At 35.4% G+C, this 27,072-nt stretch overlaps 1 protein-coding gene across 2 annotated transcripts in view; it reads left to right on the top strand.

Moving 5' to 3' along the window:
* EXOC2 (exocyst complex component 2) overlaps positions 1–27,072 on the top strand; it is a 252,325-nt gene that overhangs the window by 145,644 nt on the left and 79,609 nt on the right. For both annotated transcript variants that reach the window (XM_040644984.1, XM_040644983.1), the window contains 7 exons: positions 174–295; positions 1,890–1,951; positions 7,921–8,001; positions 8,468–8,527; positions 9,441–9,502; positions 13,127–13,193; positions 17,702–17,818. In XM_040644984.1, coding sequence (XP_040500918.1) covers positions 174–295; positions 1,890–1,951; positions 7,921–8,001; positions 8,468–8,527; positions 9,441–9,502; positions 13,127–13,193; positions 17,702–17,818 — 571 coding nt within the window. The remainder of the gene's footprint in view (positions 1–173; positions 296–1,889; positions 1,952–7,920; positions 8,002–8,467; positions 8,528–9,440; positions 9,503–13,126; positions 13,194–17,701; positions 17,819–27,072) is intronic.

Below are 27,072 nucleotides of genomic sequence, written 5' to 3'. Positions count from 1 at the left end.
ATTGTTTAATTCAATATTACTGCTGTATTGTAATTCCTGTTATGGTTTTACTTTCCCCTTGCTTTCAGTATAATATTATAGCTTATAACCTCCATAGGCTGGCCAAACTGATGACAGGAATTGCTTCAAGATCCCACTGTGCTCACTTTTGTTTTGTTGTGTCTCTTTCACAGGCTTACTTACGAATCATTGACTGCCCTTGAAATTCCTAATGACATGTTACAGACTATCCAGGATCTTATTTTGGATCTCCGAGTACGTTGTGTGACGGTCACATTGCAACACACAGCAGAAGGTATGTTAAGAAAAATTGGTGATATTTGCTAAACAGTGATTATCTGAATATGCCACCTCTTTCTAGCTTCTAACCCTTGAAAATGAGAACATTACTTTTATGGAAATTTGAATATTTTAGATCACAAATAGCTGCTCAATAGAATTTTTTTCCTTTTTTGAGTATCTTCCCAAATCTATTTACCTGAGATGCCAGACCATGCATAAATTAAAATGGTTGTACTTGAAAATATTTCAGGATATAAGAACATCCTTATGGCAAATGTTAAGTAGAAAAAGTATAGTATAAAATTTAAATAAAGTATGAATCCAATTTTGAAAGTATGTATGTATGTTTTATTTGTTTATTTTTAAAAGGTTTTATTTATTTATTTGTCAGAAAGAGAGAGGGGGAGAGAGCACAAGCAGGGGAAGCAGCAGGCAGAGGGAGAAGTAGGCTCTTGCTGAGTAAGGAGCCCAATGCGGGACTCGATCCTGGGATTCTGAGATCATGACCTGAGCTGAAGGCAGAGGCTTAACCAACTGAGCCACCCAGGCGTCCCTGTATGTATATTTTAAATATTTAGAAATGTCCATGTAAAATCAGAAGAAAGACCTGTAACAGTGGTTTTCTGTATAGTAAAAATTATAAGTGATGCTCATTTTCTTTATACCTTTTAGAATTTTCAGGATTTTATACATAAAATCATAAAAAGCAGGGTTATCTTTACAGAGCAGCCTTTTGAATATTAAATCTTTTCAAAGACAATTAAGAACATCATTATAAATGACATAAGCCATAACTGTCTGTCACCAGGACTTTGAAGTAAGGAGGTCATATCTTGAGGCACCTGGGTGGCTAAGTCAGTTAAGCATCCAACTCTTGGTTTCCACTCAAGTAATTATCTTACAGTTGTGGGATTAAGTCGGTTGGCTCTGTGCTCAGTGTGGGGTCTGCTTCAGATTCTCTCTCCTCCTCCCTTTCACCCGTGCTTTCTCTCTCAAATAAATAAATAAAATCTTAAAAAAAAAAAAAAAAAAAGAAGGTCACATCCCTACAGAATTGATGACTAAATATACTGTGTTAACAGAAAGGGAATAGAATCCAGGTGAGAAACAGCAGTGTCCACTGAATTTACCTGCTCCCTGCAAGGACCTGAGACAGCCTGAAATGCTGAAAGGTTGGACGGGTAGCATTCCTTTGCCAATCATCAGAAGTGTCTAGGATTAAAACAGAATATAAATTTTTCATCAAGTATTTTAGGAAAAAAATGTTTTGTAGTTTATTTTGTACATGTTGAATATTTTAAAAGTGCCTTGAATAAGTAATAAACCTTAAATAAGTATAAAGTTGTCATTAAGCCTAGCCTAGCCGTCTCCAAATTGGACTAAATTGATTTACATTAATGTTTCATGAAAAAAATCCAGGAAACAATACACATTTAAATCCTTGAGTCTACCAGAATTATGTTTTATACTTATTACCTATTTTTCATTTTTTTACAAACCCATATAAAATAACAGTGAAAAACCGTAACCTTTTTAGATTTTTATCTCTATAAAGTTCAGTGAGAGAATTATAATAAAAAGTACTTGTGTGCTTATTTTCTCTGTAGAAATAAAGAGATTAGCTGAAAAGGAAGACTGGATTGTCGATAATGAAGGACTGACTTCTCTTGTAAGTTTAAATTTTTTTCAGTGATTAATCAGCATATATTATATTCAAAATAAAGATTTATTAATAAGCATGTATTCTTTGCATTATAATTCTAAATCATTTCTGGAAATAGAAAAAGAAGCTTCTTTAAGTTTTCCTTTTCAGAGCCATTTTTGCTTAACACTAACCACAAACACCTAAAAATTAATAAAAACAGTGGCTTTCTTTTAGCGTGCTCTTTCTTAATCATGTGTCACTATTGTTTGTTTGCGTTACATTTTAAAATAGATTGTGCATCATCCATCCATCATCAGATGGAACTTTTAGATTTTCAAAATACTTTTGAAAATAATTTTCATGATATACGGTGTTTTCACATCTGTTGCATGGATTCCCACAATGATCCTGTAAGTGGGTGTATCAGTTAAATTGACATTCAGATGCTAAAACATTGAGGGCCTTTAGATAAGATGGGCATTTCTTTTTTCTCTAACGTTAAAGAAATTAGGACTGGTGTGGCAACTTAGTCATGCAATCAATACGCAGGACTTCTTCTGACTTTCTTCTTTGTCATCCTTATTGTGGCTTCTGTCTCAGGATGGCCTCATGATCACAAGAAGGCTGCTGTAGTTCCAACCACCATGGCCTCATTCCTGTCATGGGAAAAGTCCAGCTCTTTCTCAGGAGCCACAGCTGGCCATTCTTCCTACATCTCAATGACTAGAATTTATTCACATGCCCATCCCTGTCTATGGTGGAAGCTGGAAAAATGCACTTTTTTTTTTTTTTTTAGCAGAGCACGTTGTTAATGCCAACAGTTTCTGTTTTACCTTAGTAAGAAAAATGGAGAAAAAATACATCTGGGAGAGGCAGTTAGGTTTTTGCCTATTTAGTAGATGAGGAAACTAGAATAAAATGGTTTTGACTTGCCCAAATTTACAAAATAGTGGTGAATGAGGTTGTTGAGAGGCAGTGATCTCATGTAATGATATTTCTTCATTTCCTCAAATTGCTCACCTTTTTTTTTTTTTTTCAATTACTATACTTCTTATAGATAGTCTTCTTTTGGAGTTGGGGAATTTTTGACAAGTTGAAATTCTTTTCTCCTATTCCTCTAAGTACACTAAAATGTACCTTACTTTATATAACAATATGGTTTAGAATAGCAGTGCTTACTTATAAGTTTTTGTAAAGTAAATCATGTTTGACATTAGGGAAATTTATTATTTTTAATAAATCTATTATTATATTTTAAAGGATTTGTTTTTAATAAAAATTAGCTTTAGTTTATTTGACTTATTCTGCTTTTCATAATTACTTAAATACAAACTATCCTATAACTAATTCTGTTGTACTAAATACTTAGAGAAAGGAGATGTGGAGTAGACCTTCATGGTTCAGTGCAGCAGCCATTTGAGACATGGCTTGTGTAAAATACATACCACATTTCAAAGACTCAGTACACAAAGAATGTAAACTATCCCAACTTTTTATATTGATTACATGTTGAAATAATATTATGTCATATTGCATTACATGAATTATATTAAAATTAATTTTTTCTTTTAATTTTTTTAATGTGTTTACTAGAAACTCTAAAATTATATATGTGACTTACGTTTGTGGCTCACATTATACTTCTTTTCAACAGTGCTGCACTGGGTTTAGAATCATAATCTGGTTCAGTCCTTAGTTCTGTCACATAATAGTCATGCAATCTTTTTTTTTTTTAAGTTTATTGGTTTGATCTCTACATCCAGCATGGGGCTTGAACTCACGACCCTGAGATCAAGAGTTGCATGCTCTTCTGACTGAGCCAGCCAGGCAACCCAATAGCCATGCACTCTTAAAGAAGCCACTTTACCTCTCTGGGTCCCAGTTAGTGCTTCTGTGATAGCTGCCACATCCGGGTCCCAGTGTATGCTTATGTGGTAGCTGCCATATCTAAGTTTGGTTGTTTGATTACAGTAATTAAACCTCTTTGAAAATATTCTGAAATGGTCACTATAGACTTGTTTGTAGTCAATTTTAAGTTTAACTATAATATTAAGAAACTATCACCATAGAATAACTTCATGTTTGTCACACATACAAGCTAGAAGACTAAACTTTGTAGATGAATGACCCATAGAGAGTTACACTTCTGGTGTCAGCCATTGTATCTTCTAGCCAGATGTTGGTAAAGAAGTATGCTAACATGATAGTGTTGATAAAGCTGAGCATTTTGAAGCTATTCAGTGTGGACCTCACTTCAGAAAAAAAGGTGAATCAGTGTGTTTTGAAAGTCGAAGATCCAGCTTAGAGTTTTTTCATCTGACATCTGTAAAATTCTTAAGACTTTGAGCAATGACTTAAATTGTCTCAAATTCTATTACATACTACCAATTTTTATTTTCTTAGCATTTCCATAGTACCAATCACATTTTTTGGAATAGGAATACATTTTTCTTTCCTTGAAATTTTTAATTTTTTAATTTTTTAAAATTTTCAATTCTGAGAACTTTCTTCTTTCTAAGAACTGGAATGATTTGTGATAACTCCTACAGTCAGTGAAATTGGGCGGTTCACTGACAATATGCAGAGGCAGTACTGTTTCTTTTTAGAAAAAAAAAAATAGCAGATGTTTACACTATCATTTACTCCCAGTTTAACCGAAACTACTAGAGTTCTCTGGTATTCCCTATCCGTTTATTGTATTACTATAGATATAAAAATAAATTAAGAAAATCTAGTTCAGATATTAATGCAAGAAATCTAAGTAACTGCATATGAACATCAACATTTAATTGCCCACAGTTGAATTTTGTATTTAATTCTCACTATTATTATTTTAACATCTTAGATTTTCCTAACTTTTGAGGCAGGTAGGTTGGAGGGATAAAGTCAGGTATCTAACAAACGTTTTGACTATTGAAATACTTCTGTGCAGTTGGTATTTCATACTATATGCTTTTATTTTTATTTATTTTTTGGGTACTTAGAAGTTTTTTTTTATGGTGCCCTCTTGTGGCTCCAAAGTGCAGTACTAAAATACATTAAGGTTGAGGCAATATTTTAGCTTTCATTAAGTCTGGGTTCCTTTTTGTAAAAAAAATAATCTTCTTTGTATACAGGTATCCCTTCCGTTCATTTTTTTACCCCAATCTCTTTTAAAAGTTGAAGCATGTAATAAGGAGAGGTTCTGACTCCAGATTTTTGCACAGAGCTTTTTTAGTTGAACTATGAGCCTTACGTAGCCTTGTGCCCCAGAGTAAGGCCCAGACCCTTAGCCTCGTCTTGTATTGCCAGGCTCCCGCGTAGTGGTTGTGATGCACTGCTGTTCTTGTAGTTCCACAACCCCTTCGGGCTCCGCCCACCCTGGCCTAGGCACATGTTGTCCTGCCTCCCTGAGCTCACTACCCCCTTCCCGTATCTTTTAAGGGACTGACTCCTCTTGCCCTTCAAGTGTCAGCTTAAGTGTTTTCACAGTCTAAGGGGGATTTTCTTTGTCCTAGTTGGAGCAGATCAGATTCCCCTCCATCACCATCATTTTTCTCTGAGTTCCCATTTGTTGTTTTCATGGCGCTTATTCTAGTTTTTTATTCTTTTATTCTTTTTTTTTTTCTAGTTTGCAATTGACTTATTTCTAGGTTGGGGGGGTTTGGTTTTTTCGTTTTGTTTTGTAAAAAGTGACAGTTTTGTTGACTGTGACTTTTATGGTTGTGTCTTCTTTTTTTTTTTTTTTATTTAATGATTTTTTATTATATTATGTTAGTCACCATACAGTACATCCCCGGTTTCCGATATAAAGTTCGATGATTCATTAGTTGCGTATAACACCCAGTGCACCATGCAATACGTGCCCTCCCCCCTACCCATCACTGGTCTATCCCATTCCCCCACCCCCCTCCCCTCTGACGCCCTCAGTTTGTTTCTCATAGTCCATAGTCTCTCAAGTGTTTTCCGGTCTCCCTGATTACCCCCTTTCTTTTTATCCCTTCTTCCCCTACCAGAATCATCTATTTCTTTCAAGGTTCCATGATGAGAGAAATATATGTAGTTGTCTTTCTTTGCGTTTGATATTTCACTTTAGCATTATCTCCCTCCAGTGCCATCCATGTTGCAGCAAATGTTGAGAATTCATTCTTTCTGATAGCTGAGTAATATTCCATTGTATATATGGACCACAACCTTAATCCAGTCATTTGTTGAAGGGCATCTCGGCTCCTTCCACATGACAAGCATGACATTGCTGCTATGAACATTGGGGTGCATATGGTTCTCCTTCTTCACTACGTCTGTATATTTGGGGTAAACACCAGTGAGTGCAATGGCTGGATCGTAGGGTGCCTAATTTTTAACTTTTTAAGGGACCGCCACACTGTTCTCCAGAGTGGCTGTACCAACTTGCATTCCCACCAACAATGTAGGAGGGATCTCTTTCTCCACATCCTCTCCAGCAATTGCTGTTTCCTGCCTTGTTGATTTTTGCCATTCTAGCTGGTGTAAGGTGGTATCTTAGTGTGGTTTTGATTTGAATTTCCCTGATGGCTAATGATTTTGAACATTTTTTCATGTGTCTGTTAGCCATTTGTATGTCTTCATTGGAAAAGTATCTGTTCATATCTTCTGCCCGTTTTTTGATTTGTTTATTTGTTTCTCATGTATTGAATTTGAGAAGTTCTTTGTAGATCTTGGATACCAGTCTTTTATCTGTAGCGTCATTTGCAAATATATTCTCCCATTCCGTGGGCTGCCTCTTAGTTTTTTTGACTGTTTCCTTGGCTGTGCAGAAGCTTTTTATCTTGATGAAGTCCCACAAGTTCATTTTATCTTTTGTTTTTCTTGCCTTTGGAGATGTGTCATGAAAAAGTTTGCTTTGGCTGATGTCATAGAGGTTGCTGCCTATGTTCTCCTCTAGAATTTTGATGGATTCCTGTCTCACATCGAGGTCTTTCATCCATTTGGAGTTTATTTTTGTGTATGGTGTGAGAGAGTGGTCAAGTTTCATTCTTTTGCATGTAGCTGTCCAATTTTCCCAGCATATGGTTGTGTCTTCTACCCTAGTGTATACACTTAAAGAGAACTCTGTCTCTCTTACTCCGGTATCCCCATCACCTAGAGTATGCCTGGCACAAAGTGAAACCTTAAATATAATAGGAGCTAAGATGTTATGATTCATTCAGACTTATCTTGAATGCCATTTATTGGACATATCTTCAAGTTTTATTTTCTGACTTAATGTATATCAAAAATAACTGTAATGACTTTTGAATTAAAGATCATGGAGCTCCTACAAATAAGTATTAGTAACATTAAATTTTGAACAGTACCAGACATATAGAAGATCTAGGAGACTGAGCCAGTGTTTAAGAATGAAGTTCTTTTTTTTAGTGTTTAAAGTATGAACTTGGGGGCACCTGTTTTTCAAAAAATTTTCCTATTGGCCCTATCTTTAAACTGCTTAAAAATAAGATTTTCTTGGGGCACCTGGGTGGCTCAGTCAGATAAGCATCTGACTCCTGATTTCGGCTCAGGTCATGATCTCAGGGTAGTGGAATGGAGCCCCACATCGGGCTCCCCTCTGAGTGTGGAGTCTGCTTAAGATTCTCTCTCCCTCTGCCCCTCCTCCCTCCACTTGAGCATGCTTTCTCTCTCAAAATAATAATAATAAAATCTAAACTTGTTATATCTGTTCTTTATCAGGTCATTTGCCACTCAAAAGAATAGAATTTTGAAGAAAAATTTTAGTTATACCTGACTTCTGTTCTAGTTGAAGTAGATGTATTTTAGAATCTCAAGATTTACCCATTTTTAAATATCAAGTGGAAAACATGCCAAATCTAAATCTTGATGACTAGGAGATAATCTGTCAATTTGTTGGCATCTGTTTTCCTTTCAATAAATCTGTAAAATTGAGAGTTTTGGGCCATAATTTGCTTCTGTTAAATGTCTTAATAACCAATGCTTATTTTTGGATTTTAAGATAATGCATTTTTTTTTTCCTTCAGCCATGTCAGTTTGAACAGTGCATTGTACATTCTCTGCAGTCACTTAAAGGAGTTCTAGAGTGCAAGCCTGGAGAAGCCAGTGTGAGTTTTCTGTTCTGTAAATTCAACTTCTGTTTCAGACTTCCGCGGGAACCCTTGGGAATCACAGTTGTACATGAGTCATTTCAGCACAAGAGAGCTTTTCCCGAAGCCGCTTGCTTGTTTTATTTCATTTAACTGAGTAGGCTGTCAATTTCTTGGTTCCATGATAGGCTGATGGCAGTTAAAATGTGAATGTAAGTGTCGTAGCTAGAGTAATTGGAATCATTGACACTTGTATACAGAGAGAATGACTGACCTGAATGTTGTCAGGCAGCTCCTTGCCAGTGTATCCTCAGGCCGAAAACACTCCCTGGAGGGCAGCTCTTTATTCCTGTCCCTTTCAGAGTAAGGTTACCCACACTGGAAGCAGTTTCCCATGTATGAATTTTTTTTTATCGAGCTTCATAAATACAAAGTTTTGTTTTCTTAGCGAAGTCAAAAAAACTTACCAAATTCTTCTTTATAGGTCTTTCAGCAACCGAAAACACAGGAGGAGGTCTGTCAACTAAGCATCAGTATCATGCAGGTAGTATGTAAAAGCACTGATGCCCTGAAACCTGAAATAAAGCACATTATAGTGAACTCCTCCCTATTACTAATATATATATAACATTCTTTTTTCATCTTGTCTGAGTCCATAATAGTTTATGGCAAGTAAGGTAACAGAGTTCAAGGTAAGATTAGTTCCAGCTTGTTCTAGCAATACCCCTTTATATTATACTTCCTTTTTTTGTGTTTTCCTCCTACTTCATATATATTTCTGTTACAGAACAAGTTAAGTGGCATGATAGTTGTTTACATTGTATCTAGAGCGTGAAGTTCTTTGATTGGGACCAGTGTTTGCGAGAGCGTAACAAAGCTGAGCATGTGATTGAGTGGATGAAACGAAGGAAAAGGTCTTTTTCCTAAAATATATTCAGGAATTTATAGTTGGATCAAAACATAGGTGCTTTTAGTCTTTCATCACTTATGTTATATACATTGGCATATAAATTCCCGATGCATACATACAGAATATATATACAGGATATATATTCTATCACTTCTGGGAGATATCTGTACATACATACATGTCACTTATAGTATATATAAGTATATATTTGTATATGTAAGTGTATGTTTGGGTTTTTTTATTTACATAGGATTATTGGGGCACCTGGGTGGCTCAGTTGGTTTAGAGTCCAACTTTTGATTTCAGCTCAGGTCTTGACCTCAGGGTGGTGAGATTGAGCCCTGTGTCAGGCTCCGGTGCTGGGCATGGAGCCTGCTTCAGATTCTTTCCCTCCCTCTGCCCCGCCCCCTCCACTTGTGAGTGTACATGCACACACTCTTTTAAAAAAAGGGGGGGGGGGAATTTATTTACAGAAAATTAGTTTTCATGTCCAAATGGATTAGTATCTAAGAATTCATGTTACTGAAATTTCTTATTTTTGACTTAGATTTTTATATACTGTCTGGAACAGTTGAGCACTAAGCCTGATGCAGATGTGGATACTACACAGTAAGTAAACTGAAACTAATCTCATTGACGCGTTTAGGAGGATTAAAAATACAGGCTAGTATTTTATATGTAGTCTTATATCCTAAGACAATAAGAGAGATAGATTGTGTATATTAAAATTATATTTTTATATAGTTGATCTATATTTTTATATAATTTCTTTATCTTCTGAACTCAGCATTCCTAGAGACATGTTAAGTAAGCTGAACATCTGATTAGCTTACTAATTATTGAAAGCAACAAGCTCTATAAATAATAAGAATGAAAGTTAAAATATATAATTCCTAGTTGATAACCTTTAGAATTCTGATGTTAGAGAATTAGCAATAACTCTTGTTAAAGACTGATTTTTCTAGTGGGTCAAGCTTAATTATTTGAGCTCCAGAGGATACATGTATATTCTTATATTTACAAATTCTGGTAATAAGTCTTTTATAATATTGTTCTGTAGGATCTTTTAGTAATGTAATTTATCTGAATGATATTGAGTGATACGTGGCGTGTGTAACTTCTGTGCTAAGGTTTATGCTCAAACACAGAAAATACTGAAATAAATGCCTCTTAAGTCTATAATTGGTAATTTGAGAAGTTTTCCATGTATGTGATTTTCTTGGTATTGGTTTTTGCCTCTCAGTATATAATACTACTGCCTCTTTGAGACTTAATATTGAACTATAGCTTTTCTGTGGTTTGATTTTATATGTTTAACACAATCCACCAGGAATTTGTATTGCTCACCAGTTTGCTGATATTGTTGATTAAATGTCTTTCCTTCTGTTTTGTTTTGTTACAGTTTCTTTTTCAGACACCATTGAATTCTGATACATAGTGCTACATATTTCTGAACTTTTCTTTTTTTATTTTAACCTCCACATACTGTGTTACATTAGTTTTAGGTGCACAACATAGTGATTTGACAGTTCCGTACACCACTCATGCTCATCACAACAAGTGCCCTCCTTAATCCCCATTACCTATTTTACCCATTCCCCACCCTCTCCCCTCTGATAACCATCATTTCTCTAAAATTAAGAGTCTGTTTCTTGGTTTGTTTCTCTCTCTCTCTTTTTCCCATTGTCTGTTCATTTTGTTTCTTAAATTCCACATATGAGTGAAATCATATGGTATTTGTCTCTCTCTGACTGACTTATTTCACTTAGCATAACACTCTTTAGCTTTATCCATGTTGTTGCAAATGGCAAGATTTCATTCTTTTTTTGGCTGAGTAATAATCCATTACGTATATATACATATACATATATATACACACACACACCACATCTTCTTTATCCATTCATCAGTCGATGGACACTTGGGCTCCTTCCATAATTTGATATTGTTGACAATGTGCTATAAACATCACGATGCATGTGTCCCTTTAAATCAGTATTTTTGTATCCTTTGGGGGAAAGAGCTTAGTAGTGCTATTGCTGCATCATAGGGTAGTTCTATTTTTAACTTTCTGTGGAACCTCCATACTCTTTTCCACACTGGCTGTACCAATTTGTATTCCCACTAACAGTGCATGAGCGTTCTTTTTTCTCTACATCCTTGCCAACACCTAATGTTTCTTATATTGTTGATTTTAGCCATTCTAACAGGTGTGAGGTGGTATCTCATTGTATCTTTGATTTGCATTTCCCTGATCATGAGTGATGGTAAACAGCTTTTCATGTGTCTGTTGGCAGTCTGGATGTCTTTTGGAGAAATGCCTGTTCATGTGTTCTGCTCATTTTTAAATTGGATTATTTGTTCTTTGGGTGTCAAATTTTGCAATTTCTTTATATGTTTTGGATACTAACTCTTTATTGGATGTGTCATTTGTAAATATCGTCTCTCATTTTGTAGGTTGCATTTTAGTTTTGCTGATTGTTTTCTTCGCTGTGCAGAAGCTTTTTATTTTGATGTAGTCCCAGTGGTTGATTTTTGCTTTTGTTTCCCTTGCATCAGGGAAGTTATCTAGAAAAAGTTGCTCGGCCGGTGTCAAAGAGGTTACTGCCTGTGTTCTGTTCTAGGATTCTTACGGCTTCAGGTCTCACATTTACGTCTTTAATCCATTTTGAATTTATTTTTGTACATGGTGTAGTAAAGTGGTCCAGTTTCTTTCTTTTGAATGTTGCTGTCCAGTTTTCCCAACACCTTTGTTGACTGTCCTTTTCAAATTGCATATTCTTCCCTGCTTTGTCAAAGATTTAAGTGACCAGGGGCGCCTTGGTGACTCAGTCGTTAAGCATCTGCCTTCAGCTCAGGTCATGATCCCAGGGTCCTGGGATCAAGCCCCGCATTGGGATCCCACGGTCCTAGGATCAAGCCCTTCTCAGCGGGAAACCTCCTTCTCCCTCTCCCACTCCCCCTGCTTGTGTTCCCTCTCTCTCTCTCTCTCTGTCAAATAAATAAATAAAATCTTTTTAAAAAAAAAAAAGATTAAGTGACCATATGATATCAGTTTATTCTTGGTTTTCTGTTCTGTTTCATTGATCCATGTGTCCATTTTGGTGCCAGTACCATACAGTCTTGATCACTACAGCTTTGTAATATAACTTGAAGTCTAGAATTGTGATACCTCCAGCTTTGCTTTTCTTGTCAAGATTGCTTTGGCTATTTGGGGTCTTTCGTGCTTCCATACAAATTTTAGGATGGCTTGTTCTAGTTCTGTGAACAATGCCATTGGTATTTTGATAGGGATTGCATTAAAAGCGTAGATTGCATTGGTTAATATAGACATTTTAACAATATTTGTTCTTCCAATCCATAAGCATGGAATGTCTTTCCATTTTTTTGTTCATCTTTAATTTCTTTCATCTGTGTTTTATAGTTTTCAATGTACAGATCTTTCACCTGTTCAGTTAGGTTTATTCCTAGGTATTTTATTATTTTTGGTGCAGTTGTACATGGGATTTTTTTCTTAATTTCTCTTTCTGCTGCTTCATTATAGGTGTATTGAAATGCAACGGATTTCTGTACATTGATTTTCTATCCTGCAACTTTACTGAATTCATTTATTAGTTCTAGTAGTTTTTTGGTGGAGTCTTTGGGGTTTTCTCTATATTTCTGAACTTTATTTCTGTTCCATTGGTTAGGTTTAAGGAAAAGAATTCCTGCTAAAGTGTATATTAGCATTCTATTATATCAATTGATCAGTAGATTCTAGCATTTCCTCCCCTGCAATTTTGTGTCTTTGGTCACTTGTTGGTTATTAGCTAATTTCCTAACTCAGCTCACCTGTAAGTGGTTTATTATGAAAAGGAACTTGAAAAAGCCCTCTGGAGATTCTGATAGTCAAAAACATTTCAATTAATTTGAGTCTGTACCTAAAAATTAAATTATTAGGTGATTTAAAAATCACCCCTTTGGTGATTTTTATAAAATTTAATTGAGTATCAAGAAGACCCAAATGTCATATGGCCTATATTAATAGATAGCCTATAGTGTCTACTTTGAGCTGTTAATTGTTAAATACGAAGAACAGAGTTATGTGATTTTTGACCAGAGATTTTGAAGTTAAGTTTATATAAAGTTCACTACATTTTTTTATTGAGTTGTGATAGATATACAATGTTAGAGTAACATTGTTAATTTTAGTGCTTTAATTGTCACTGTTCTCCTACTTGCTTCTGTGTTTAGTCTTTCCATTGATGTATCTTCTCCAGATTTGTTTGGAAGTATCCATGAAGACTTCAGTTTGACTTCTGTAAGTAAGATGATAAATAGAAAGCTAAACATACCAGACTTATAAATCATTCTAAATTACTTTGACTGCTATTGTATTCCTGCTGTAGTATACTATTCTATAATTTGGAGCTATGTTTTGTTTTGTGAAAATTTTAGGAAAAATATAATTTTCTATGTATTCCACAACTTAAAAACTTTTTAGTCGAAGTTATAACTTAAGTAGTTCTGTCTACTCCCTGCATCGTGCAAGTTCGTGAGTGTGAAATAGGTGCCTGAGCGGTTCCCTGGTGTTTGAAGGTTGGAGAGGAAGCAGAAGACGGGCCCATCTCCCCATAGTTTTCCTCTCCAACTAGAGAAGCTCTGCTTTTCTCTGTTTTATTTCTGTAAGTTCCCTGCTAGCATTTCATTTGAACATAAAGTTCTGTGGCAAAAACAAAGCCATGCCACCTTTTATATATGTCCACTTACATCTTTCTTTTAGCATGTACATGTCTTTAGGGATGATTCACACACATACTTTATTCATACATATAAAATATGTATTTGTATATATGCATTTATAAATTCAGCTCTTGAAATCCAAACCCATCTGTCTTAAAAAAAAATAACCCTCTCTGGTTTGTCATTTGCTTAAGGCTGTATCACACACGTATCATGTGTGTGTGTACATGTATGTATGTATATATGTATGTGTATTTCTCAAGAAAGAAAGCGTATGACCAAAATTTCCTGCCCTGTATCATTCCCACAGTTATTATAAGTGTGAATTTCTAAATAAGGAATTTGTTATATTAGGAAAGATTAAAAATTCATTTTGGGACCAGATATATTAAATGAGTGACATTCAAGCAGAAATATTTAATGGGTGGTTAGACATACTTGTCTGGACCCCAGGAGGGAAATCTAGATACAGATTTCTGAACCAGTAATATAAAGTTGACCCTTGAGCGATGAGGGGGTTAGGGGCATCGATGCCCTGTTCAGCCGAAAATCCACGTGCAACTTTTGATTCCCCTTAAACTTAACTACCAATAGTCTGTTGAGCAAAAGCCTTACCAATAACAGGCAACTAACACGTTTTGTATGTTATTATTATATGCTGTATTACAATAAAGTAAGTTAGAGAAACAATGTTAACCAAAGTCACGAGGAAGAGAAAATACATTTACAATATTGTACTGTATGTATCAAAAAAATTTGCATATAAATGGACCAGTGCGTTTCAAACCTGTGTTGTTCAGGGGTAAACTGTATAAGCAATATAAGGCCCGGGAGTGGATGAGTATACTAGGAAAAATACTAGTAGAATGAGAGGAGGGCCAAATATATAAAAATAATATTGGGGGGTACCAGTATTTAAGGGATGGCCAGAAACAGAGAGCCTCAAAGTTCCCAAAAAAGAATAATCTGAGAGAGGGAGAGAAAGAGAGAGAGAAGAAAATCCAGACGGAACAGTGTTCCTGAGAGAGATGGAAAAGATCATTTAAACAAAGGAGTGTGTATCAGTATTGCAGACTGGTAGAAGATCAGGTGGGTGACTAACATAATAAAAAAAAAAAAAAAGATCAGGTGGGGTCAGATGAAAACTGGAGTGTTTTGGGCTGGGAAGTTAGGTGGTCATTTGTTAATGTAGGAGAAGCATATCAGGGGCACCTGGGTGGCTCAGTCGTTAAGCATCTGCCTTCAGCTCAGGGCGTGATCCCGGCGTTCTGGGATTGAGCCCCGCGTCGGGCTCCTCCGCTGGGAGCCTGCTTCTTCCTCTCCCACCCCCCCCTGCTTGTGCTCCGTCTCTTGCTGGCTGTCTCTCTCTCTCTGTCAAATAAATAAATAAAATCTTTGAAAAAAAGAAAGAAGCATATTAGTGGATTGCTAGTGGGCTATCTGTGTGCACTGGATCAACATCAGATAGGAGCTGAGGAAGTTGGTGTTGTGAGTTTAGCCCATTCTTTGCACTGTGAACATAGTAGACTAGAGAAAGACACAGGCTGGAGGAAAGAGCCTTCTAAATTGAGAACGGCCTTACGAGCTATTGGGCTAACTGTGCTTTTTTCTCTGTCCTTTAGAGCAATCCTAATTTCTACATGACAGTCTTTTCAGTGTTTGAAAACACTTGTTTGTGTGGGCTTGGAATCTTCATTTCTCTTAGCTAACACCCTAAATCTTTTAGGCACTTCCTACCCCATACGGCAGTGGTTCTTCTCTTAGTCTACGTCTGTCCTTTTTCAACAGTGGGAGTACAGGACTCTGATGTGGCCCTGGCAACTGGGAAGAAGCCAGAACTATACCTTAAATTACATTTCTATTGACTCACATTGAGCTTACTGTCAGCCACCCCCCAGGTGTTTTATACTTGCTTCTCCCAGTCACAGGACCTTATCTCTTCCATTTTACTCCCTAAAATTGTTCATTTGGTACCAAATTCAATTTCTGTGTTTCTCTGCATTTGAAGGATATCTCATTAGATTTGACCCAGATTATTGAGGTCTTCTTAGGGTCTTATTCCATTATTCAGCAGAGAGGCAGTTATGGTAAGATAGACGTCCAGGTTTGGCGCCAGAAGATAACTAACTTTGCTTCCTGGTCTTCGTCTTACTAACTGAATAATCTTGGGCATGTCATTGAGGTGTCCAGTTTTCTCCTGGACAAAATTGGGATGGTAATGTCTACATCTCAGAGATTCTGTGAGAAATAATTGAAATAACACATAATCAGCAAGTACTACCTTTGATAGGTTGAGTTATTTTCAAACATACATATTCATCTAAGTTGCTAATAAGCTTTTAATCATTAAAGTTTAAGAATTTGATTATTGTAGTGTTCAATTATTCTTCCCACTTTCACTTCTGATTGGTTAGATTTGGAAAGAAAAATACAATTACCAAGAGTAAGACTTCAAATCACTCAAATTATTTTTCCATTTTGGGGGAAGAACAATGCAGACTACAGGAAGAAAAATCAAAGAGAGTTAATTAACAGGGCAAAGAAGATACAGCAGGCTCAGGGGGTCTGTTAGACTATAAGGTTAATATTTGGAGGAAAAGATAATTGAGGATTGATCTTATAACTGAAAAACCAGTTGAGATTTTTGCACAGTGCAGCATGTTTAGAGTGGCTTACTTTATTTCACGTTCTTTATGAGGACCACATAATGGTAATACCAGGTATGGGACAAAGGGAATATACCCCTTCCCCAGACTGGCCCGTGTGCCTATGCAGTGCTGCTTTCTTTCTGGTTCTCACTTGCCATTTATTCACAAAATGTGGAGGAATGATGTGTATAACAGAACCCTGTTTTCCTTGTTTCATAATTTATTTCCCATCCATAGATTAATTCAAGGCCATTCACAACCTCTCATTTGTTTGAAGGTACTTTAATAACTCCTTACCCTTTAATTATATTTGTTGATGACCAAAAAGGGCATTGAATAGGCCACACTGTGCCAGCAATAAAGATAATAATATTTTAAATAAAAAAATTTAAAAAGTTTTAAAATTTTTGATGGATCTAAATGAAATTATTGGGAGATACAAGCTGTACTGGGCAACTGAGTTCAGAGTGTACCTCAAGATAGGGATCTATTTATTTTCCTCATTTATTATATTCCTTTTAACATAAGTTATATACAAAACAGTAAGCAAAATATGGCTTAAAATTTTTCCTGGAAAGTAGTTTTGCCTTAGTGTTTAGTCAAGAGATCTTAAAGCAAAGCTCTTAATTAGTCACTGTTGTTCTAGAGAATGCTCTCACACTGAGAGGGCATGGGAGAGTGTTCTTGGTGAGCCACAGCAGTGATGATAACTGCCATTCCTGGAATTTTGTTTATAAGAGTAGTTCTTCTGAACTGTAAAATGATGTTTATTCATCAGCCTTGGGGTCTGGTAATTTTAATAAGCAATTACCTTAAAGTGGCTAGAACCCTGGAGAACATAGAATTCATATTCTAGTCCTCTTCATAACCGACACTATGGGAGAGTTCCCTGTGTCCCATCACTCCCCTTAAGAGGGAAACTATTCTACATAAAATGCGTCTGTGACGGCCCAGTTTTTGGGAGGAGCCCATCGTATGGCTGGCATTATAATTCTCTTTCAAGTTATGAAAAATTTATGAATTATTTTCTACGAATTTTTGCAGTTTTTGTAATTATTTTAAAATATCCATTTTTATAGCTTTTTTTGCTGCAAAAAATATTAGGTAGAATAACCAGTAAAGTAAACCGCTTTCACAAGAACAACAGCTGATCCTACCTTAGTCATTAGCTCTTTTTCCATACAGCTATTAAATTTCAAAGGCAGCATTATTTGATTCTTTAGTGCATTATGTAATAACAAGCAGTTATAGAATATAGAATTATAGAATTACATTGTTTCTCTCTATATTATTATTGGGGAAAAAGGAGACCAAGAAAAACAAAACATTGAATACTGATATTAAACATGAGGAGATTATAATTAAATTTAATAAATGATAAGTGTTACCCAGTTTGTTACTATAAATGTCATTTTCTAAACATTTGTTTTGCTTTTAGGAACAGAGACTTCTGATAGTCCTAAGTAACTGCTGCTACCTAGAACGTCACACCTTCCTAAATATAGTGGAACATTTTGAAAAGCACAACTTCCAGGGAATAGAGAAAATAACACAGGTAAATGAATTATGTTAAATGAACAAGTTGGTTGTTTTATCCATTTAGTTTCCAAACTATTGTCTTAGTACCCTCTCTTTTTTACTTTTCCTATACTTTTCTGTCCTTACCCTCCGCACACCCCTCTATCTTCCCCATCTTCACCCCACCCTGGCTTTGAATGATTCCTGCTCTTCTCACCTTGATTCACTGATTTAATATTCTCTTCTTTTCTCTAGATCAAAGTTTCTCAAGGCAAAAGCTGATTTACTCCCCACCAAAGCTGCTCAAAGTAAGGGAAGGAAATAGAAAGGCATCAAACCCAAATCTTTAAGAATCATCTCAAATTTGGCTCCTTTCAGGTTAAAACTTTTACTTTAGAGCCAACAACAAACTCCCTGAGCCTGCAGATAAATCACATCTTCCTGCTTACTCGCACCTCTTCTTCTTCTCCCCCTTTCCAAATTACCACAATGATGCTTTTGCTTTTTACTACTTAAGCATGGGCACAAGTGCTCAAGCACAGAGACACACAGACAAAGACACACACATGAGAGTGACTTATAACAGCTATGGGAGGCTTAATAACTGACCTGAGAAATACATGCTCTCCACTCTCTAATCCACGGATGTAGCAAAGCTGGACAAAAATGAGTGCTGTAGGGGCGCCTGGGTGGTTCAGTCGTTAAGCATCTGCCTTCAGCTCAGGGCGTGATCCCGGAGTCCTGGGATCGAGCCCCACATCAGGCTCCTCCACTGGGAGCCTGCTTCTCCCTCTCCCACTCCCCCTGCCTGGGTTCCCTCTCCCTGGCTGTCTCTCTGTCTAATAAATAAATAAAATCTTTTAAAAAAAAATGAGTGCTGTAAAATTCAATGGAGTAGGTTTTTCTTTAGATGTTATACTTTGTTTATATTTTTTTCAAGTAAGCAGAGAAGGAAAAAATGAAGCAACCTTCTAATTAAAGGTTGGTTCTTGGGCAAAGGTTTATCAGATTTCTAAGTAAAACTAAGCTAGAACCACTTTTACAGTTTTCTCAGTGCAAAAAATAAGAATGATAATGATCTTGTTAATCTTTATAATCAAAAAGTACTCTTGATGGATTGCATACTTTTTACAAATGATAGTTATGGTTTGTGAACTAGAAATGGATTTTTTTTTTCAAAGAATGAAAATGTCAAAGTGGGTGGCTCTGTCTTGTTTTCCTGCCTTTTCGTAAAGATTAATCATCCTGATGAGAAATGTGACTTAAGGCTGTAGGGCCAAATGTTGAGTTTATTTCCAGAAATTTTTGTGTTGAGAATTGCAAGGTGCTCCTTGCAGTAAAGAATTAGTATTTGTAGAAAGTGAGCACTTTGTTTTTGTGCAGTAACAATAGTGACACAAATATATTTATTAACAGTTTTTTTAATTATTTAAAAATATGTGAAATGATTAGTAATTGCATATAAGAGAAGGAGGAAGTTTGGTTCTCTTTAGGTTTTTACAAAGTTATAAGTAGTAACTGTTGCTTCAGTTTACATCATAAAGAAATAGAATGAAGTTGACATACAAGTAGGCTTTGATATCCTTCCTAGTCTTGTTGATATCATTTGTTTTCAAAGATTTATTTATATATTCGAAAGAGAGAGAGTGGGGGGAAGGGCAGAGGGAGAGAGAGTCTCAAGCAGACTCTGCACTGAGCGAGGAGCCTGTCCTGGGGCTTGATCCCATTTCCCGAGATCATGACCTGAGCCGAAGCCAAGAGTTGGACACCTAACTGACCATGCCACCCAGGCACCCCCCCCCTTTTAAAAAAGATCTATTTATTTATTTTAGAGATATAGAGAGAGAGTTGATATCATTTTGAAACCAAGGTAATATGTTGGATCTGGAGGTAAAGCTTAGAATAAATGGTGGACTGTTTTTCACACTCAGAATTAGGATTTTTAAATAATTGACATTAAATATTTTAAATCATTTAGTTGCATAGTAAATGAGTCAGTGAACTAGATTTAGATGATAGCATTTGTGCTGATTCTATTTATTATGAGTGAATCCATTAATTGCATGATGCCAACCAAGTAAAATCTCTTTCTTGCATTAATGGAGAAATACTGCCAACTACCACTATTTTTCATAGTTCCCTTTTCAAATAAATCTCTAGAGGCATAGATCCCAGAAAAACTGTGAGGACACCTTGTTCACAGAAATAGTTTGTTATCCATTCTGTCACTCTGTTTCTGCTCTTGGAAATAATTGCTGATTGGGGGCTTCTAACTTAGTGTCACCAGACATTAGGCATTCTCTCAGATCTCTTTCCAGGTAGGATTTGGTGGTTTACCAAGGGTTCTTCTAGGTATATTTCCTCCTGCTTTCTTATTGGTATTTCTACCAATAGAAGCATGAAAATGGCCAGTTGTTAATTCCCTTCATCTTGATCCTCCTCTTCAAAAGTAGAATTAATTTTAGTGTAGGAGCAGTACACAGATAACTATGTGTTTTAGGAGCTCATTAAAATTTAATGACTAATGATCATGTAAAGCTAGCATGATTTCATATATACATTTTTTAAAGAGTAATTTATTTTAAAGAGAGAGAGCAGGAGGAGGGGCAGAGGGAGAGGGAGATAAGCAGACTTCCCACTGATGCAGGGCTCAATCCCAGAACCCTGAGATCATGACCTGTGCTGAAATGAAGAATTGGATGCTTAACTGACTGAGCCACCCAGGTGCCCCTCATAATACATAAATACATTTTTTAATGCAAATAACCCTGTGAAGTAATTAAGGAAAGTACCATTAACTCCATTTTTTTCCTGTGGAAGGATGCTCAGAGAGGTTCATGACTTGACCTGTCAGTAGAAGAGCAAGGCAGAACTCAAAATTAAGTGTTCTCATTCTGAATCTAGAATGGATTTCTGGCCCAGCACCATACATCTGAAAGTAAAGAATGAAATTGTTCCCATGAAAATAAACCAAAGAAATAGGATGTGAAGCAGGTTGGTTCATGTATGTCGTTTTGGACTTCATAACTCAACATTAAATGGTAATTCATGAGATCAGAGTATCAAACTCATCTTGCCCTACAGGATACCTCCCGTAAAATAAGCCCCATTATTAAGCCTTACGAGGACTTTGTGCTATATTGATCCCACATTGCAAGTGCCAGCAGTAAGTCCCCTGTCATTTCCATGCATTTCCATTTGCAGTGCCAGTTCCATTTCGTTTTATCTCAAGTCCTGGAAATGTTTTTTTTCCCAGTCATGCATTTTTCTCCTGCTTATAAAAGTAAGATCCAATCATTATTTTTTAAAAGGAGAAATACTGAAAAGTCTAAAAAACTTTTTGAAATTATCTATAATGCACCAAAGATAAACACTATTATATTTTAGTATTTATAGTAATCAGTATATATGCCATATACCTATATGTATTATGTTATAAAAATATGAAACATTTTTCTGAATTCAGTTTTACGTTAGAGGCATCTTTTTCTGTTGACTAGTCTGTTGTGAACACCTTTGTTAAACATGTAGATGTGAGTTTTACGGCTTATAACAGCTGCTAATGTAAATGTACCTTTTTTTTTTTTTTAACTTTTTCCTACTGGGAACCTTAAGGTTTTTTTGTTTTTGTTACTGAGAGGTGAAGATAATCTTTGATCGCATGTTTTATTCCTGTCTCAAAGTTGATTCCTAGAAGTAGAATTAGAGCTCTAAAGACTCTTGGTAAATGTTGCTGGTTTCATCACATTTTGGTCATCATTGCTGATGATAATATTTTCATCTGATAGATAAAAATACTCTTTCATGATGTTTTAATTTGCATGCCTTTCCCTATTTGGTAGGTTAACACTTTTTCATATGTTCATTGACTGTTGATATTCTAGTAGAGTTCATTTTAAAGGTATTTAGAGGGTTAAGGAAATCGTGTTTTTCATTTTAAGTATGCAAACCAAATTTGCCACAAGTCATTAATTCTTGAGACCTTTTAGAAGGGAAACCCAGAGCTATATGGTTAACACACTTCAGTACATAATTTTATTGTAGCTATCATTATATAATTCCAAGGAATTGTTTTCATATATAAAATGTTATTTTAACCTGTCCCAGTCTAAAAAGCAACCATTTAATTTAGAGTTTGTATAGTTGTAGATTTTTGACTGACTTGGGACTGTAGTCGTTAAATAAGTTGGCCATTAAATTCTTGATTGATATTTTATTTTATGCACCTAAATCTCTTCCAGAAATTTTGACATGGTAGGTGGGGAGAGGGCAGCTTCTTTTTTTCACATGTCCAGGGAAGATCCTTTACATACAACAATCAATTTTAAAGATTTTTGTGTCACTTGAACCATACATATATACCATATTTTACATATTTGATTATTTTTAGCTTAATTGTATATTATTCTTAAGTTTCATTTGAAATCATTTGAATTCAGTATATGATGTGAATGACTATAGTTTTGGGTCCTCACCGTATTATCTTTTTATATTTTATTTTTCTCCTCTCTTCTCCAGCTAAATTTTGTTTAGAGGCCATTTTTATATAATACATCATTTTTAAATCAATGTGTTTTAGAGTTTAATAGGTTATAGACAGATGTGTCCCTGCATACTAAATATTAATTTCTGACCCTATTTAACTGCCTCAAGTTCTTTGTATACATGGGAAGGGAAAAACAGAAACAGACATAAAGAAATACTATAGTAGGAAGGACACAAGGACTTTATAATTTATAAAGTAAAATATTTGCTTCCCCAGTACAGAAGGTAATTCAGAAAAGCTTTCCCAAAGCAAGGAAGAATATAAGATTTCACAGAAAAGTGGTTGTTTCAGAGGTGAGAGAAAGGCACCAAGTCTCTTTGGAAAGTCGGGGAGGTGTAGGCAATAAGTGAGTAAGACCATTGGTCATCAGTTGCATGTTGTGTGGGGTCCTAAATCAAAAACCTTGAACCTGAGCAGGTACAATGCAACAACTTAAATAGTTGTCTTTTACCATCCCTGTACTGTTTCTGTTCTCTGGACCACTGTGCTTTGTTTCCCCTTCACACACTCTATGTTTTCCTTAGGAGATCTCATCTCTTCCCACTACTTCATTTGTCAGTGGTGCCCATGAGTCCCAAATCTGTATCTTTAACTTGTATTTCATTCCTAGGCTGCAGATCTCTTTCCTATCATACATCTTCACTAGAAATTGCCATTGGGATTTCAGAGCAACTTACCCAAACCAAAGTCATGTTCTCCTTCCTCTTCCAAATCAGCTTTGCTTTATGTGTTTCTTGCCTTGGTCAGTAGTCACAGAGTCAGCAAGCCAGGGACTTGGGAATTGTCTTTGACTTCATTCCTCAGGAATGGATGGTTCAACCCCTGAACCATCTTCTGTCTCTGCCTCCCTAATTTGTTCTTCCTGTCCAAGATCAGCTCTTTTTCATCATCTGATCCTTGTGCTATTGCAGAAGCCTTCCTCCAAATGCTTTGCTTAGGCTCTAAATTTCACTCTTTAACTCATTATCCATGGAGTTTCAAAAATACAGATCTGATTATATTCTTCCTCCTTCCCACATTTCAGTGTTCTCATTGACTGAGGAATAAAACCTAAACTCCTTAGCCTGATGATGTTCATATTGTTTAAATCTGGACCCTTACTTCTTTCTCTTACGCCATTCATCTCCTCTTTGCTTACCAATATCCTGTTATCTAGGCATTCATCTTTTCTTGAGTATTTCATACGATTTGTCAGGTCTTCTATTCCTTCAACAAACATTCATTCAACATCAGCTTACCAGTCTCTATTTTAAGAACATTTACCTGTAGCTTGTATTGTTCTATTGGTCTGGAATACCTTTTCCTCAACCTCAACTTGACAAAATCTTTTTTTTTTTTTTTAAGATTTTATTTATTTATTTGACAGAAAGAGACAGCGAGAGAGGGAACACAAGCAGGGGGAGTGTGAGAGGAAGAAGCAGACTTCCCGCCCAGCAGGGAGCCCGATGTGGGGCTTGATCCCAGGACCCTGGAATCATGACCTAAGCCAAAGGCAGACGCTTAACAGCTGAGCCACCTAGGCGCCCCCCAACTTGACAAAATCTTAATCATCTTTCAAATTCTATCTCAGATACAGATGTCTCACCCTGTGGAAAGACTTCTCATTCATTTTTTCCAAACTGCAAAATGGATCAAATCCTCTTCTTTATTCCTATAATACCTTGTTTATAACACTAGATAACATCTTAACACGTTATATCATGATTAGTTTAATATTGGTGTTCTTCTTTTCTAGACTATAAATTCTTTTCAAATATTTTTATATTAAATGCTTTTATCTCTACAAAAGACTAAATCTTATGTAGGTATAAGATAGAATAATAATAAAATGAACACATGTTCACCTGTTGCCAAGCTGAAGAAATGGAGCATATTCCCAGGATCCCTTGTGCCCTGGACATCTGCCTCATCCATTTTCCCTTATGGACTGTCACTTCTGCATTTTGTGGTTTCTAAATAATACATTGTTTAATATTACCTGTTTCTGACTTTTAAATAGCCTAAATGGGATTATATGATATGTATTTTTCTCTGCCTTGCTTTTTCTCCTAATATCATTTTTGAGATTTATCCATGTTGCTGCATGTAGCTTATGCTAATTTGTAAAATGTATTAAAAATCCTATTCCTTTTTTTCTTCCTCTGAGTTTATATAACATTGGAGTATTTATTCTTTGAATATTTATAAGAACTCTCTTGTTTTTTCTTTGTGAGGTGATTTTTAATGGTTGGTTCAATTTCCTTAATGGTTAAAGAACCATTCAAGTTTTCTGTTTTGTCTTGTTAGTTGTAGTCGTCTATATTTTTCTTGGACTTTGTCCATTTTACCTAAATTTCTAAATTTATTGGCATAAAATTGTTTTATAATAGTTTCATATTATTTCAGTTTCATCCACATCTGAGGTTATGATATCTTTCTGGACTTAATATTTTTAGTCTTTTTTCTTGATCAGAATCTTTTCAAGAACCAAATTTTGGCTTTACTCTTTTTATGTCCTTGTTTTCTGTCACAGTAATTTGAGCACTTCGCTTAATTGTTTTGTTTATGTAACTCATTGATTCCAAACCTTTCTGCCTTTTTACTATAAATGTTCAAGGCTATGAATGTCCCTCTGTCTCTTAGGTATATCCCACAGATTAATATAAGATATTTTAGTTCTGTTTTGTATTTTCGAATTTTAATTGTGAGTTTTTCTTTGACACACAGCTATATAGGAGTGTGATTTTAAATTTCCAAATTGGGTGGGTGGGTGGGTAGCAATTAGTTTTCATGTTGGAAATTAGTTTTCTCTTTGTTAGAGATTTCTAACTTAATTATGCTGAGGTCAAAGAATGTCATGTTTTTTACTTCGTTGAGACTTGCTTTGCAGGCTGATACACGATGAGTTTCTTAAATATTCTCCCTTGCTTGAAAATACCACGTCCTTCAGTTTTGAATACCACATTCCATATATGTCTATTAGATCAAGTTTGTGAATTTTGTTGTTCAGTCTTCTATATCCATTCCTTTCGTGTGTTTTGGTCTTTCATTTGTCAGTTACTGAGAGATGTAAAAGTCTTTCTTTGGCTGCTTTTTAGATATTTTTTATTTTCTTTGTGTCTAATATTTCATAGTTCCACTATGATGTGTCTCTTGGTGTATTTTGTTGGCCGTTTTTCCCCTGACTGATTGATACCTTTAATCAGTTCTGGAAAATCTCAGCTATTACCTCTTCCAATATTTATTCTTTTCTATTCACTCTTTTTTCTCCTTCAAGACCTCCTGTGGGATATATGTTAGACCTTCTTACTCTGTTCTCCATGTCTCTTACATTTTTCATTTATGTTTCCCCCACCCATCTTTAATTCTCTGTAATGATTCAGAATAATTCATTCAGCTCTCTCTTCTCATTGACTTTTTCTTCATTTATATCTTGTTGAAATTTGCTGCCTATTGCCCTTTTATTCCAGTTGTTTTTCATTTCCAGAAACTTTGGTTTTGTTACTAAGTAAAGGAAAATGATTAACTTACTCTGGAGTGGTATAATTTCAAACATCAGTGTAGGAGGTAGTGGCAGTGAAGTTATTTCCCATGCCCCTTAGATCATTCTGTGTGGGTGGCCAAATCACATACAGTCACAATAGTCAAATAAAAGACTATTCCTATTAAGAAGAAGATTGGAGCAGTTATGAGAGCCCTCAATAATGGGGCGTGAGATAGTTAACTTGATTATAAAAAATTCACAGAAAAAGAAAAGTTTGGGGAATGATAAAGATTAGTAGTAAGTCACAGTGGAAGGTGAGGGAAGTGAGGAATGATGGCTCTAAGTGCTAGAGACATTGACTGTTTTTCTGTTTCAGGATGACAGTATATCCTGTTTTATCCTGTTTTTGTTTTGTTTTGTCTTGTTTTAATAGTGCCACCTCTACTAGGGATTAAGAGTTTATTTTTAAAAATTAATTATTTACTTGGCATTTATTTTGTCCACATTTGACATGTTTCAATAACACAAAGTAATGTCAGTTTGCCACTTTAAAAAATTTTTTAAATTATGTTAATTTGACTGAACCTAGTCATCCATATTCACTTGGATAGATGTTCTAATTGTAGTTTGATGATTTTGTTTCCATAGAGATCACTCAGTTCAATGTACTCCTTCTGTCATCTTTGAAATGAAATTAACTTTTTTAAAATTATTTTTTCTTTCTCAGAAACATACTTTTTAAGAAGCATTTTTAACAAAAAGTTTTTAAAATAGTAAATTAGAAAATTTAAATTTGGAACATTAAAATTAATTAATGATTCTTTTTTTAATTATTATTATGATATATTATTTACCATACAGTACATCATTAGCTTTTGATGTAGTGTTCCATGATTCATTGTTTGCGTATAACACCCAGTGCTCCATGCAATACGTGAACGCTCCCGATCTCGTCTGATTCTTTTTTTTTTTTTTTTAACTATTTTGAGTGAATTGAAGACTACTGTATAGAAATTGAGGAAATGAGACATCTACTTAGGTGTGTGTTTTTCAGCACCTGTGTGGCTGCACACTTGCTGCTATACAGGTGAGGCTGTATGTTGTCAGAATATCTTTTGATATGCATATTTCTGCCTAAGAAGATAAAATGGTAGATTATCACCAGTATTATTTGCCCCTGAATCTGAAATGCTACCTCCTAATGTATTCTGTATTTCTGTAAGTTATTACCAACTACTTGAAGTACTTTAAAAGGTGCTCCTTAGTTCTCATATGTAGGAAT

This window comes from Ursus maritimus, unplaced genomic scaffold (genome assembly GCF_017311325.1).
Source record: "Ursus maritimus isolate PB19 unplaced genomic scaffold, ASM1731132v1 scaffold_30, whole genome shotgun sequence".
NCBI classification, from domain to species: Eukaryota; Metazoa; Chordata; class Mammalia; order Carnivora; family Ursidae; genus Ursus; species Ursus maritimus.
Note: the sequence above shows the minus strand (reverse complement) of the source record. Positions and strands in the feature narration are given on the sequence as shown.